General features: G+C 37.7%; 2 protein-coding genes across 4 annotated transcripts; one reads left to right on the top strand and one right to left on the bottom strand.

Annotated features, from left to right (window-relative positions):
- The first annotated feature begins 1949 nt into the window (after positions 1 to 1949).
- LOC121741541 (protein NDL2-like) lies at positions 1950 to 5690 on the top strand. Its single transcript, XM_042134356.1, has 11 exons — positions 1950 to 2165; positions 3110 to 3209; positions 3542 to 3639; positions 3768 to 3856; positions 4078 to 4138; positions 4216 to 4302; positions 4466 to 4543; positions 4629 to 4685; positions 4782 to 4837; positions 4945 to 5080; positions 5156 to 5690. The coding sequence occupies exons 1-11, from the start codon at positions 2094 to 2096 to the stop codon at positions 5375 to 5377; spliced, it is 1056 nt and encodes a 351-aa protein (XP_041990290.1). The 5' UTR covers positions 1950 to 2093; the 3' UTR covers positions 5378 to 5690.
- Positions 5691 to 5922: 232 nt separating this feature from the next.
- LOC121741540 (homeobox protein ATH1-like) lies at positions 5923 to 9578 on the bottom strand. 3 transcript variants are annotated; one of them, XM_042134354.1, is made up of 5 exons: positions 9302 to 9578; positions 7008 to 7977; positions 6569 to 6921; positions 6427 to 6487; positions 5923 to 6258 (listed from the first exon to the last, which is right to left on the bottom strand). In XM_042134354.1, exons 1-5 carry the CDS (start codon positions 9316 to 9318, stop codon positions 6094 to 6096), a joined length of 1566 nt encoding a protein of 521 aa, XP_041990288.1. In that variant the 5' UTR covers positions 9319 to 9578; the 3' UTR covers positions 5923 to 6093. The 3 variants fall into 3 exon arrangements, with proteins under 3 accessions (XP_041990288.1, XP_041990289.1, XP_041990287.1); XM_042134355.1 differs by having other exon boundaries at positions 8497 to 9577; XM_042134353.1 differs by having other exon boundaries at positions 7008 to 9577.
- Positions 9579 to 13308: the final 3730 nt, after the last annotated feature.

The raw sequence follows: 13308 nt of genomic DNA, 5'->3' as shown, positions 1-13308 counted from the left end.
TCATCAAAAGTGACGCTTTTTAGATCTCTTTGTTTTCATAAAAAAGGACGGATCAACAAAATAACTTTTCGATTAATTACAAAAATATACAACTTCGATTTTGATTTATTCTCTCTCATGATATCTGCAATTTCTTTAAATTTACCGTCTATTGGTCCGTTGACTAAAATAAAGTCACGAATAAAACCATTACATCATAAAAATATAGTACAGTAGTAATTTAATATTTGTGACGCGTAAGTCTAGATGTGTAGTTCTTGCAAATAATGCAGTTTATGTGTTACTTTTTTTGCAACACACAATTATTAATACCAAATGGTAATCCTTTCGTCCCATGGTAAGTGGGACATTTTTTTTCACGTGTTAAAAAAAAACTAGTTAAAATAGATAGTGAATAAAGTAAGACACTGAATAGAGGAGACAATTGGAGTATATATCTAGGAGCATAATTTGTATAATTCTTATATTTTTTATATCATCCAACAAGTTTGCACTATAGTTTCTAGAGTGATGTGTATTGATGACTTTACATATATCACAAATAAATGTCACATAGTGGAATTACTTCTTTTGATCACTTTCCATGTTGATATATTTTCTCACGCATTCGAAAAAGTGTAATGTGAAAATTATTGAATTATTAAAAAGTGTCCTAAAAGTTAATGAAATAGGATGAGACACCACACTTGTACAATAAAGAAAAAGGGAAGGTCGTTATTGCAAAGGACCATAACTTTTAAATTCAACCACTTAAAAAAAAAATTCAACTACATATTCTACGGTATGCAGTAAATTGACCAATATTAAAATAGGAGTTGAAATTCCATTGATCACCAATTGATGTCTCTTATTTAATTTGTCACATTCTGTGTTTCATTTTTTGTTTAAAATTGGAAAGAAATGTCATACATATCGGTTTATATTCCAAAGTTTCCAACACGAGTTAAATAATGATTTGAGGCACCATTAATGTGCCGAATAATCAAATGATGTGAATCTCATTTGTAAGTTATAACTATAATACGTGTAATGTGTAGTGATGGTCTATTGTTAATACTCTATTATTCTCTATCTAGCTACTATTGTGATACCAATAATAACAAATTACAATAGATAACTAATGACGCAGAGTAGCCTTTGGATACACATAAAATTGATTACAATCATTATGAGTTTACCAACAAAATCAAAGTGTGTTTTTCATGATTAATTAGTGTATACTCAAGTTTAAATGTGACTTGTTAACGATTGTGAAGCAATATTTTCAATACATATCAAAAATTTCGACGAACGAATAATCAAATAAATAATCTCAAAACCAACTCCTAAATCTCAATGCAATTATCTTCGAACAATCAATTTTAGCTAATTCTAATAATTTTTTTTATGTAAATCTATATCAGTTCATGAATTGTAGTAGTATTTAAATATTCACACCGAATAAATAACTTTTTCTTTTTTCCGTTTTCAATAATTAAATACATGTGAAAAGATATAGAGATGACCAATTTGGTAAAACATCTCACTCTTCCACACTCATATCATGTCTGGATTGCTCAAACACAGTAAAATATGTCTACGATGATTGGCTTTAATTGGTCAAATTTTATTAAATTCTACTATTATTTCATTACTTATTTCGTTCGAATTGAAATATCGATAATTATTTGTCAATTGCCACGCCTCAATGTATACCTGAACAATAAACATTAAATTTTATTAAATTCTATTTATTACAGAGATATGACTACTTGATTTAAAAAGGAAAAAAAGAAGTAAATACATTGATTATGGAGTATTTAAGAATTAGTATATCATACGTACTAATATATGATCCATTGGGCCCTCTGCATTTGCGATAGAAGGCCCAACGCGTTGGTGACTCAGTGACTCGTTTCGCAGAATCGGTTACTCAACTCACCTTCTATTTATATCAGCTGAAACGAGAGGGAAAAACACTGAAAATCCAAAACTAACGATTATAAAATTGATTTTGCGAATTTTGGAGAGAGTGAGATATAGTTTAAGCTATGGATGCCAACTCCAATGCGTCTCGAATTTCGGTGATATTTAGAGAGTGGAGATTTTAGATTATGCAGAAATTAATGGCAGAGCACAGTGGTTTCGTCTGCGTTGATATTGAGCCGGTTCTTCTCGCCGGGAAGGTGAAAATCGAACTGAATTCATATTGTTCATATAAACGCTTTTACATTGTACGTAATGTCATTTATATCCAGTGGAAGCTACATTTTTGTTGATCAGATTTGGATTTCAATAATTTGCAGAAGGTGAAAATGTGATTTTGTTTATTAAGTGCGGATTGTATTTCACCGTACAGTCGTTTTTTTGTTCTGCTTGGTCTCTTATTTTGGGATTGGAACTGTTAGTTGATCATGATCATAATTTTTCGAAATCAAGTCCACTTATAGTATTTGTTCAATTTAAAATTGCTTTGAATGAGGTAAAATTATTTGCTCTGCCATTTTTTTGGGTTGGAACTTCATCTAGCAAATTCTCGTAATTACAATTATTATTTGGATTGAAAGGCAAAGTTGCATGCTCTTTATTAACTGGACTTCGAATTTGGCTGCATTGTTGTAGTTTGCATCATTGCATGATCTCTTGGCACTATCATTTTGACCAAACAAGGGAAACTCATAAATTGCTAGCTGGATTTCTGTGTTCTCCTTAACACTTATGAGAAAATTTGATTTCGGAGAGAGTTATGTATCTTGCTAGCTGGTATTGGGCATATGGATAGGTATGCAAGTAAATTCTCATTGGATGTAACGAAGCAAAAGAAGCATCTTGGGCAAGTAGATACTTCTGTGATATAACCAAGAAAAGCAGCTTTGACTTTGTGATCCATTAATTAAAGTTTTGCTTATATGCTAGCTGGAAATTCTTGAAAGGAACAAAGCACATGATGGGAAATTATGTAGGGAAGCAAATAGTAATCTTCACTAAAAGATTGTTCCACATTGTAAAGCAATTCTTATGGTATTGAGTTGTAAGGAAATATCTGACCTTCCTTGGCATTAGGATCTCTCCTCTCCATCTCTTTGAATAATGATGATTTGATAATCTCTGGTTTTGATATCTCCTACAGGAACATATTGTGAAAACTAGCTACGGTTCTTTGTCGGTTGCTGTTTTTGGAGACTGGAACAACCCTGCCCTAATTACTTACCCCGATTTAGCTTTGAACTGTAAGACGATGTCCTCTAAATTGACTAAAGTGAAATATGAATTCGCTGTGGCTTCGGTTAAACATAAAAACTACTATATATCTTGAAGCGTGTTGTAATCCTGCTGACACTCACTCATGAATGGTAACATTGTGCCATTTTTCACAGAAAACATTTTTTGAAATTCATTTTATGAAAAATGTTACTTTGTGAGAATTGCTTTGTATGAAGTCCAAGAAGATGCATGATCTCATTGAAGTATTAATTCGTTTAAGGGGGTCAAAATATTACCACTACTTTTAAGGTGGTAATGGCTTCTAATGCTTATTCTGTTTGCATGTGAAACCAACCAGATGTGTCTTGTTTCCAAGGTCTCTTTTCTTGTCCAGAAGCATTTTCTCTTCTTCTCCAGAACTTCTGTATCTATCACATAAGCCCTCCTGGGCATGAGGTTCGTGCTCTGATGACTCGACTATTGGTATTTGTTAATGACTAGTGGCACTGCTCAGTTGCCACTAAATGTCTTTTGTCTTAAGTTTACTGTTTCTTATGTGGTACTTGTATTAAGAGATATTACAGCTAGGAGCTGCAGTAGCTGGGAAGGATGAACCTTCATTATCTGTTGATGACTTAGCTAATCAGATTGCTGAAATCCTTGACTACTTTAGGTACTTATGATGTTCTCTAACTTTGAATTGTCTCTGAAATTCACTTTGGGATAGTATATAACTATGTAGAAAAACAAAATGAGGAAAGCTCAGGAAAACGACCTAATTCATATCAAATTTCCTCTGCAGAGCCTCAACATACTTCAATCAAATGTACTAGTAATATAGTAGTAGTATATGTTTATTAACATATAGTAAGTGAAGCTAATTGCCTCTTGCAGAGTTGATACGGTCATGTGCCTGGGCGTGACAGCTGGGGCTTATATACTTACCTTGTTTGCTGTAAGTTATTCTCATCTCTTGCATTTTCATTTGATTTTTGGGTTTTTATCACCATTGTTGTGCCTTTCTGTATGCAGATAAAGTATCCAAAACGAGTAATAGGTTTGATTCTTGTTTCTCCTCTATGCAAAGCATCATCGTGGAAAGAGTGGTTATCCAATAAGGTTTATATTCTGAATTTCCCCTTGTTATATAACTGACCCCCCACCCCTCCTGATCCCCTAAGAAAAGATCAACTCGACAATGAGTTCGTGTAGCAAGTTGCAACACATATTTCTCTCTGGGTGCGAAACATTTTTTCTTGACGCAGGTCAGCTATATATGCAGGTGATATCAAACTTGCTATATATGTGTGGCATGTGTGGTTTGGTTAAGGAGGTGTTGATTATGCGTTACTTCAGCAAGGTGCATCCACACACATCTATTTCAGTTTGCAAGACGATAAATTTAGACCAATTACTGATACAATTGGGAGTCTATGATTTGACAGGAAGTTCGCACCAGCACAGATGTACTAGAATCAGACATCATTCGATCATGTAGAAGAGTTAGTTTTCTTGTCATCCTTGGTTTATAGCCCCATCAGAAACCAAATTTGTTGGACATGCCTCTAAATCCCAAATTCGTGTTACATTAATTGCAGTTGTTAGGAGAGAGACACGGCTCAAATGTTCATCGGTTTCTTGGAGCTATCAATAGGTACCACACATTATTTCACAAAGATCTTGTTAACTTCGTTACACGGTGCAAACTGTAGTTTCTTGCTCCAAAAATAAAAGCTGAACTTAGTGTCCAACGTCTTGCAGGAGATGGGATATTACACAAGGCTTGAGGAAACTACAGTGTCGATCCTTGATTTTCGTTGGACAACACTCCCCTTTCCACCACGAGGCTCTCCACATGATATCGAAGCTAGACAGGAGATTTAGCGCATTGGTTGAGGTACACTCAAATTACTTTCTCCTCTATCTGAAAAGATGCACATATACCATTTCTTAGTACCACACCCATGCATAGGTTCAAGCATGTGGATCAGTAGTTACAGAAGAAAAACCGGATGCAATGCTGGTTCCTTTGGAATACTTTCTCCTCGGCTACGGCTTCTGCAGACCATCTCGATTCAGTGTAAGCCCGAGAGGCCCGTTGAGCCCAACTACCATTTCACCCGAGCTTTTGTCACCCGAAAGCATGGGGTTGAAGTTGAAGCCAATAAAAACCAGAATCCAGAAAGAAGTATGAGGGTGAGCAAGATCAAAAGCAAGTTTCTAATGGTTTTAAGTATTCATTTGGTTGGAAGATAATTGATGAAATATATAGGCTGAAAGAATTACTCCAAAATGCTTGGATAAAATATACAAGTAGGAAATCCAAATTTTTTTGGATTTATTATGTGAAGCTGGGACCTTTATTGCAAGATGGTGTTTGATTATGTAAATGCACCATTTTGCAATAGAGGACCCAAAATATATTAGGAATTACTCTTTGTATTGTTTGTGATGCCTATTGTAAAGCAGGGAGTAAATAATAAATGGTGGGGTAATTTTCCATTTAACTTTATTGTTATCAACTACTATTAAATGTTTCTCTTTAAAACAGTAAATTCCAACATTGTAATGCATGTAGATTTATAAAAAGTTTAGAAGAAAAGCACAAGATCAACAAAAAATAAAAAATAACAAAAATTGACGAGTTATATCAACACGAATACAAACAAAATAAATCAAGAATAGTTCATGGAATTATATAGCCTGCATAGGAATCAATTTATATTCTGGAGAGAAATATACTCAAATTTCCAATTTTCTTGATTTATACTTGGATCCCATTTCGGAGTTTAGGTAACACTTGTAATGATATCTCTCCATACTATACTATAATACACTGAATATAAATCAAGAAATGCTCAAAGCATTGTAACAAGAAATATATAAATACATATATATATACCTTATTTATCAATCTCTTGTAAATCTCCTAGTTTCAAAGCGCATTTGGTTTCTGTGGTTTCCTTCCATTTCTTCATCGTCCTTCCGAGCTTTTCTTCTGTTAATTTCTGCACACATTTCCTCGATCATTGGTTTCCATAGTCGAACACGAGCATTTATAAACCAGTTCGACACCTTGCAGAGAGATAGGATAGGATGTAAACGAGTCAAGCTTGAACGTTGAACGTTGAACACGGGAATTTTATGTGCTAATGAAGTCGAGAGTTGTCCAAGTACAAATAAAAATTTATGTGTTCGAGCCTTAAAAAGGCGTAAATCACAATGTAGGACTTTTTTGCATACCTGATTCCTAGTTAGGCCACTTTTCAGAGCTAGCAAGTGCTTCTCCGAGTCCTTTGGATACCTGCAAGATCGAGACATAGATTTCAGACGAAATTCGCATATATCAGTATTATAGGATCCTAGGCAAGGAATGGGGCGTTACGGGTGTAGGAAATTCTGAAACATCCATGCCCTCAATACGGACACAGATGTTTCGGGAAGGCCTCTTTGAGGCCTCAATAGTTGATGATTTCTCTTGCTTAGCTGCTGCAGAGCCCACTCCTTCTGGATGAAGCATGCCTGAAATGACTTGTTTTCGCGCGTTTCTCCCTCCTCGAGATGAGCTCCAATAGCAAGAATGTGGCTGCTGATCCTCTCCCGGAGGTTCTTGTACATGAACGAGATCGTGGGGAGAGCAAAACAAGCGTGCAAATTAGGTTCTAGCTCCGTCACAGCATGGAATGCAGAGGTGACCGTGTGGATTTCATCGAGGCATTGGCTGTATTGATCATCAACCTAAGACGAAACAAGAGAACTTATTCGTTTTTAGAGACTATATACGTTATCAAAACAAGCAAAATGTGAGCAAGGTATATATATACCATTTGAAGTAGAGATAGCAGATGCTTTTTCTTTGGTTCTAGGCTTGTTTCTTGCTTTTGAAACACAAATGTGTGATCCACTTCAATCCCGTTGGAGGACCCAATTGAGGAAAATGAGACGTTCACTCCAACATCTTCGACATTCTCTAGCGCGTAGCAAGCTATTGCAGAAAGTATTTCTTGCATGGCCTCGAGAAACCTTGATCCCGACAGCAATGGAGGGAGTTGGGGCGTTTTGAAGCTCAACGAGTGGTTCTTGCGGCTGCAAGAAGTATGCTCGGGCAACGAGTAGCTACTCACACCATTGGAGCAGCATTGCTCGTGTGGTGTTGTAAAGTGCCCGTGTAGTACAGATGGCCGTGATGTCACGAGACTCAGAGATAGCTCGTTGCTATACTGAGACGAGTCATGACTGTGGGAACCGAACCCTACTTGCTCCATCACCGGCCATTCCCTCGAGTGACAGCTACGAGCTGGTTGGGCCGGTAGAGGAAGGCTAGTCCTTCCAACCACTCTCCTCACGACCTCAGGTGGGAATGGCAAGCCTCCATAGCCATGGAGCATTGTCTCAAGAGAGGGACCACCGGCATTTAGGCCGTTCATGGAAGCGCTATATCTCATGTTTTCAAGTGGAAATCCGAGGGGAGCTGGAACTGCCACCTTTTCTTGATGATTCTCAATTAAGGTATAAGGGAAGGAGCCAATGGATGCATTAGGGAGAGGAATGGCCTCCAAAAACCGATCATCCCCGTGAAACGGGCTGGTTTGGGGGAACGAGGAGAAACTCACGGCCCCTCCATTTGCTGACGGGATATTGCCACAGAAAGCATCGCTTGCTGTGGCAACTCGACTCGTTAGCTGGCCAGCAAACTTGTTTATGGCATCTCCGACTGTGTGAGTCGAGGGCAGCACGAATCCATTAACTATATGATCTCCAACAGTTTCACTTGTTTGCATATTGATGAGGCCACTTTTCCAACATAACACACGAGAAAGAAAAATGAAAAAAAAGTTAGATATTTCAAACATTACTTTTGAAGAAGCAATTTCAAGAATTTCCAAACCAAAACTGAAAATGTAAATTATTAGCATATCTGCAGAAGCATAGTACAAAATGTTGATATTATCTAGTTTCCTAATGAAAATCCATCATTTTTCACATTTCTATTTTGATATATATACTACAATACTATATACACAGACAAAATGTTGATAGCTTATAATTCTATAAAAAAAAAAGACCAACATTTTACATTTCTATGTTGATTTATGTCAACTAAAATACTACTATGCCAATTCTAATATCTGCCAAATTTTCCTCTGTGTTGCAAAACAGGCATTAAAATGGAAAATCTGGTAAGTATAACATGATAATTATGCCTTTTTTGATCAAGCACAAAGTTTGTTGCTCTTAACAACAAAAATAATACTATCAACAAATCTAAATATGAATAATAAGAGAACAAGATAAGGCAATATTATGACAAACCTTGTTATCTTCGAAGAAGGTATTTTGCAATAACAGATGAAAACTGTGTGTGTTTGCTAAAACAATCTAAGGATTCAAGGAAAAATATGTTTTTTTTCAGTGGCTGTAAGAAACAGACGTAAAAATGGAAACTTTGAAGTTTGATTTCTATACTGATCAGTTCCTTCCCTAAAACAGTGTAAAAGTCCAGAAAAATTATAAAAAAAACACCTGAAATCTTCAACGTCTGAACTTTTTTACCCTTTCAAAAATGAAAATTTTAAAAGTCTGAACTTGTTTTACCCTTTTACCTTTTTACGAGAAAGATTAAGGTAGTAAACTAAGCTAAAATGACAATGAGATTGAAAACACAGAATATCTTATATCTCAGCAGTAAAAAAAGTACTTCAAACTTCAAATTTCAGTCTTCACAAAACCCCACAATGTAGCAAAGAATAAAACTAAAAAAGTGAGTTGTTTTTTGCTTGCATGAAGAAGAAAAGGGGAAAAAAGTGAGATTTCAAGAATGCAAATTTCAAGAAACTGGTGAATTTCAGAGATTCAGAGAAAACCCATCAAGAATCATTATCTATAGTGAATGAGAAGAGAAAAGAGAGGTGTTTTTTGTTACAAGAGAGTGGTCAAACCGGTAGATATTATGATTATCATGTTTTCAAGGGTTAAAACACAAATGGCCATAGAATTTCTAAGTACACAAAATGCATTTCTCAAAGGCAAGAAAAAATGGGCATCTGTGCAGAGATGAGGTAGGAGAGGATTAAATGAATCAAGAGAGAGAGAGAGCATTTATTTGTATGAATAGTACTCTTCAGTTCCACTCATTTCTCCCTGCAGCCTTTTGAGGGCCCATCTCTCTCTCTCCAGCAAAGATCACCAAAAACAAAATATCTTGATTCTCTTTCTCTGTGGTGAAGCAGCTTCTGTGCATGGCAGGAAGGCCATGGGATGGGAGTAAAGAAAAGGGGTTTGCTTTTTCTAACCAATTCAATATATAGAGAGAGAGGAGAAAGGAGAGAATGAATACTGTTGCACCAGTAGTCTACTTTTAGTCTTTGCATTGTTGCCACTCTATGCATCTATGTATGAAATGTAAATATGTAATGATGATGCAAGCTAAATTGGAAGAGTGTGAAAAGGTAGATCTGATGGGGAAATCTTTGACAAAATTTTATCTTTGTGCAGGGCAATTGGCAATTGCAATGGCCTCCTCCTTTTTTTGATGGATTTTATTTAATTTTAATAGAGGAGTATGTATATTAATGATATTATTGATCTTATCTTATGGATTTGCATGGCTGCAAAAAGAAGAAATAATGTGTTCTGGCTTTGTCCTGGTCGGATTCTTGGATTTTGGGGAAGATGAATTTCAATGCTAGTTTTCTTGGAAGAAATTGATTTTTATCGACGACTACTACTACTATTAAACACTTTCTTACATTGGTTATGGGCATGAAATTGATTGATACGTACTACTTTAATTTTCTAACTAATAAAGGAAATTATAAATATCTAAAAGTTTACTTGTTTAATCAAAATTAGAAAAGAAGCAAATTGCTTGTGGAAAACTAGTTTTACGTGATCTACATTATCCCATTATTAATATTAACCCCTATTCACTCACATGATCCCACACGACACACCTACATATTCACGATATTAGGTGATTATAGAGAAAACGTTTTACTACTATTTTTGCAATGATATTTAATTTATAAAACGGTACCTAAGCCCTCTCTAGACATTGATGTTGTATGTACTTTAATTTTTTTAATTATCAAAGGAAATTAGAATTGCTAGAATGTACTTCTTTCACCAAAATAGAAAAGAAAAGCGATTGCGTGTGGAAAATTACTCGATTATCACATCCTTCATATTTGCGAAATTGATATACAGATTAAAACCCAAATATATCTGATGAATCCGCGAATTTCCGATGGTGATAAATGCTGGTAGAGAATAAAGATCACGACACAGAGATTTTACGTGGTTCGATTTACTGAAGTAAATCTACGTCCACGGGAAGAAAAGAGGGCAGAGTTGTATTGCTTGATCTGTTTTCTACAGCTTACAAATACAAACTTGCTATTTGATATTTTTATCTCTAGAGAGCGAGAGAGAGAGTCCCCCTATCTATCTGATCTAGGTTCTATTTATACATTAAACCAAGATCGTGGCATGCAGCCATTTACTAGGTAGTGGATGTCGTGGAGATCGTGGCGATCTTGCATGGGTCCACTATCCTGCATGAGTTAATGACTGCTTGCCACCACTAAATAGATCGTGGGTGTAGTGGAGGTGGAAATCCTGCATGAGTCCACTATCTCCTAGTTCGGTCGAATACTGAGACCGAACTGCTGAATTATTGCCGAGCAGCTTTTGCCGATCTGAGAGTAGAGCTTGATGCCGACCTGAGAGCAGAGTTTGATTGGTTGGCTTTTACCGAGCTGTAGGCTGGGGCCGAACTCTTTAGTCATGCCGGACTGATACTCTTTAGTCATGCCGAACTGATACTCTTTATTGGGCTTTAGGCTGATGGGCTTTACTGCTGTTGGGCTTGTTTAGTACGTACTCCATCACTACCCCCCCGGAAAGCGAAGTGAATTACTTCGGCATTCTGGAAAAAGGTACGGGGTAAGTTGATGTTTGTCCTCGGTCTTATGAAGTGAACTCTTCTTTGACCGGACTCGTCTTTGGTCTGATGAAATAAACATCTTTGACCGGACTCGTCTTTGGGCTGATGAAATAAACATCTTTGACCGGACTCGTCTTTGGGCTGATGAAATAAACATCTTTGACCGGACTCGTCTTTTTGGTCCTAATTTGGCGAGTTTTATCGCTCGGATCGGACTTTCCGTTGTCCTAATTTGGGGATCGGACTTTCCCTTGTCCTAATTCGGCGAGTTTTATCGCGTGGATCGGACTTTCCCTTGTCCTAATTCAGGCAAGTTTTATCGCGAGAATCGGACTTTCGTTGCAGTTCGTTTCAGACGAAGTGCTTGATTTTTAAGCCGAATTGTGGTCTTGTATCCTCTTTAGAAGCTTGGACTTCACAATCGTTGGCTTATTGCAGCTCGTTTCAGACGAAGTGCTTGTTTAAGCTGAATTGTGGTCTTGTATCCTCTTCAGAAGCTTTGACTCACAATCGTTGGCTTATTGCAGTTCGTTTCAGACGAACTGCTTGTTTAAGCTGAATTGTGGTCTTGTATCTTCTGTAGAAGCTTTGACTCACAATCGTTGGCTTGTTGCAGCTCGTTTCAGACGAACTGCTTGTTTAAGCTGAATTGTGGTCTTGTATCTTCTGTAGAAGCTTTGACTCACAATCGTTGGCTTGTTGCAGCTCGTTTCAGACGAACTGCTTGTTTAAGCTGAATTGTGGTCTTGTATCTTCTGTAGAAGCTTTGACTTCACAATCGTTGGCTTGTATATGTTCTAAGAAGGGGATCAGCCTTCGAAGAACAAGATACCTCAGTAACATTTGTAAGAGACGACACGCACAGAGACAGACAAAACACACAGACAAAACGCACAGAGACAAATAAAGACCAAGTAAACCAAATAAAGCACATTGACTGAACAGGACTCTAGACTGACTGACCGGACTGTCTCTTACAAATGGAACTTTTTGAGGTTGGAAATGTGCCATGTTCGGGATACCTGTTCTCCTGACATGTGAGCCAATTTGTAAGACCCTTTGCCGAGGACTTCTGACACCCGATACGGACCTTCCCATGTGGGTTCGAGCTTGCCCAGCTTTTCTGCTCGGCTTACTTCGTTGTTTCTCAAGACGAGATCTCCCACTTGAAATTGCAGCTTCTTCACCCTTTGGTTGTAATACCGGGCTACTTGCTCCTTGTACTTGGCTGCTTTTATGCATGCCAATTCTCTTCTTTCTTCGGCAAGATCTAGCTCGGCTCTCAGTCCGTCGTCATTCATTTCTGAGGAGAAATTTAGAGTTCGGGGACTGGGTACGCCGATCTCCACCGGAATTACGGCTTCAGTGCCGTACACCAGACTGTACGGAGTTTCACCGTTGGAGGTTGTAGGTGTAGTTCGGTAGGACCATAGGACTTGAGGGAGATTTTCTACCCATTGTCCTTTGGCTTGTTCTAACCGAGCTTTTAACCCTTTCACCAGGATACGATTTGTTACCTCCGTTTGTCCGTTTGCTTGTGGATGAGAGACCGAAGTGAACCGCTGTTGAATATTCAGCTCTTGGCACCAATTCTTGAACGTCTTGTCGGTGAACTGAGTCCCGTTATCCGAGATGAGGATGTGGGGTATGCCAAATCGGCACACTATGTTCTTCCAGACGAAATCCAATGCCTTCGAGCTCGTTATCGTAGCTAATGGTTCAGCTTCCACCCACTTCGTAAAGTAGTCCACGGCAACGATTAGGAATTTCATTTGCCGAGGAGCTGGAGGAAGTGGTCCCACTATGTCTATGCCCCATTGCATGAAAGGCCAAGGGCTCTGTATAGTGGATAGATCGGTCTGCGGCATCCTTGGGATATTTGCATGGACTTGGCACTTCGGGCAGGTCTTGACGAGCTGCACTGCTTCTTGTACCAAGGTTGGCCAATAATATCCCCATCTTAGAACTTTTTTAGCTAAAGCTCTAGCTCCAATGTGGCTGCCGCACGATCCTTCATGAACTTCTCTGAGGATGTAGTCCGTCTCTTCTGGTCCTACGCACCGCAATAACGGCTGGAGGTAAGACTTTCTAAAGAGGACTCCTTCATGAAGTTCGTACCGAAGTGCTCGGCACGTGATCTTCCGAGCTTCTCTCTTATCCTCGGGCAATTGTCCTTGATC

This window comes from Salvia splendens, chromosome 7, assembly GCF_004379255.2.
Source record: "Salvia splendens isolate huo1 chromosome 7, SspV2, whole genome shotgun sequence".
Classification (NCBI taxonomy): Eukaryota; Viridiplantae; Streptophyta; class Magnoliopsida; order Lamiales; family Lamiaceae; genus Salvia; species Salvia splendens.
The sequence above is the reverse complement of the archived record's forward strand: the minus strand, read 5'-3'. Positions and strand labels throughout refer to the sequence as shown.